This window comes from Thalia democratica, chromosome 1, assembly GCF_965202585.1.
Source record: "Thalia democratica chromosome 1, ktThaDemo2.hap1.1, whole genome shotgun sequence".
Lineage (NCBI taxonomy): Eukaryota > Metazoa > Chordata > Thaliacea > Salpida > Salpidae > Thalia > Thalia democratica.
In genome coordinates this window covers 94,162,751-94,165,136 of record NC_139165.1, presented here as the reverse complement: position 1 = coordinate 94,165,136, position 2,386 = coordinate 94,162,751, and the positions used below count along the sequence as shown (strand labels likewise).

At 24.6% G+C, this 2,386-nt stretch overlaps 1 protein-coding gene across 1 annotated transcript; it reads right to left on the bottom strand.

Moving 5' to 3' along the window:
• Positions 1-820: 820 nt before the first annotated feature.
• On the bottom strand, positions 821-1,492 carry LOC145841396 (14-3-3 protein beta/alpha-like). The gene has a single exon (XM_082948761.1). It carries the CDS (start codon positions 1,490-1,492, stop codon positions 821-823), a length of 672 nt encoding a protein of 223 aa, XP_082804887.1.
• Between the last annotated feature and the right edge of the window lie 894 nt (positions 1,493-2,386).

The following is a 2,386-nucleotide window of genomic DNA, read 5'->3' as shown; positions in this document are numbered from 1 at the left end:
TGTAATTAGTTGATATTAGACATAAATATAGTTATTATGTTTTGTTAAGGATTGATTTGTATTAACTAACCGTAAAAACAATTATTTAATCCATCTATTGATCAGTTACTGCTATTAAATATATTTTTTTTTAAAATTATTTATTTTCCATTTTTATTTCAAAATATGATTTATAAAACTCTGCAAGAAATGCAGGCTTTAATAAAAAGTGTTTCAATGAAAAACTTTTTTACCTCAACTAAGTCTCGGATGAAAAAAGATTTGGATTCAAATGTCAGATATTGACAAATCGCGTGTAGTTTATTTACTTTTTAGAGATAAAAAGTTTGCCTCAACTGAACTTTGTTAAAAAACTAGTATTTACTAAAATTATTTTCTTTATATAATAGTTGTTATTCTTACAAACATGGTTCTTCGGCAATGATGAAATACTGCATACTTATTTCTTTCAGCTTCAATATAAAATTAATTAACATTTTTTAACCAATGTTAAACTTCGCATTTAAGTGTTGTACTCTAAAAACTATTAATAAGTATTTAAAAATTTCTAATGCTTATGTTATATAGTTATAGGAATAGCTCTTAAATATTTTTTTATTAGAATTATAATTTTAAAACTAGTTTCCTATAAAAAATGTTCAAGCTAAGCAACTTAGTTTATTACAAAAGAAATAGGTTTCAATAATAAAAACACAACTCGACAACTTGCATAAAAAAACTTATATAGTAAAAATAAAAATAGTAAGCACAGCAATATAGAAGTTTGTGCTTCAATATGTACCAACACATTTCGAGAACTATACACATAAACTAACTAAATTCAACAGTCAACTCTTTCTTTTAGTTTTTCTAGTGTTTCGTTAGCTTCGTCTTTTAACTCTTCAGGCAAATCAGGTAACCCGGATAAACCTCTTTCGTAGGCTTCAGTAGCAATAGAACGAGCTTTGTCAACTGAACCAAGTGTATAAAAAAGAAAGTCAAAGTAAAAACACGCAACTTCAATTGCTACCGGAAGAGCTGGATTGAGATTTTTATTTGACAAATCAAATGATTCCTCATAAAGAATTGACGCTTTATTCAGTTCTAGTTCTCTATCTTCCCCTGATGCAACAAAATATTTACTTTGATGTTGAACAGCTAAAAAGGATTTGTAATCAGCAACAGCTTCGATATTGGTATCTCTTTTAATCCAATAACTATTTACCAATTCAATAGCATCATCAGATATCCTGTTTATTTCTGATTGTGCTTTCTGATTTATTTCTCTCTGTAGTTTTTTATCAACTCTCCAGTTATCACAGGAAACAAAGGAACGTTTATATGGAAGTTTAAGGTTTTGATAACTTTTGTAAATCATAATTCTTTCTTCAAAATTAAGAGGTGTACCCATTTTTATTACTTGTTTCATGTAGCTAATTACATCCTCATTACGATCATTTTCATAACACATTTCAGCAAGAGACACTAATTCACTTCTATCATACTGAGACATTTTGAAATTTTAGCTAAAAAAATGTAGTTATTTTAGAACTTGAATACAAAGTAGTTATAAAAAAGAAAGTTATGAATTTAAAAAGAGTTAAACTTTTTTTAATTAACTAGCTTAAGAATTAAATAAAATATACATACTTAAAATTAAATGCACTTTTTAAAACAATATACAGTATAATCTTAAGTCTATTCAAAAACAATTAATGCTTCTCTATGAAGGTACTTATATTTTATTAATTAATCAGAGTTAAATAAAATCATCAATTAGCAATCAGTAAGAAGAATACTGTTAATTTTTCTTAACCTATAATTAATAGAAGTAAGTATTAGCAAAAGCAGGGTGAAAAATTTAATAAAAAGTAGTGAAACCATCACATGGTCTAAAAAACGACAACATTATTATATTACTATGTTTTAACTTGCCATATTTTAAAATTCTATCGTATTTACATTCTATAAAATTATTCTGTTGTGTTTGTTATTAGTTTAGAAAAAAAACTTAAAATATAGTTTTATTCAATGTATAAAAAAAACATACTGTATAATTGAAATTAGTACAATAAAATTTATAGCTTGTATCTTAGTTGCATAAATATATTAGGTTGACTAGATTAAGTTTCATTGCAACGTTTAGCTGCTTATTATTTTAAAAATTTTAAAATTTTAAAAAAATGTTTAGAGTGCTTTATCAATAAAAAAAATGTGTGTATTTTAACGATTTCAAAAAGTTTGTATTTCAAGTTTAGTTTTTTTTTTGCTGTCTAATACTTGTGTAGATTAAAAACTTTGTTACTAAAACAAAATAAAGTGTTAAGATACAATTAAAAACATTTTAGTGGCAATATAAAATACTGTAATGAAACTGTATTAAAAAAAAGAAAATAAGTATTTTATA

What these genes read in the sequence shown, in the direction of transcription:
- LOC145841396 (XM_082948761.1), bottom strand. Translation starts at nt 1,492, where the DNA reads ATGTCTCAGTATGATAGAAGTGAATTAGTGTCTCTTGCTGAAATGTGT.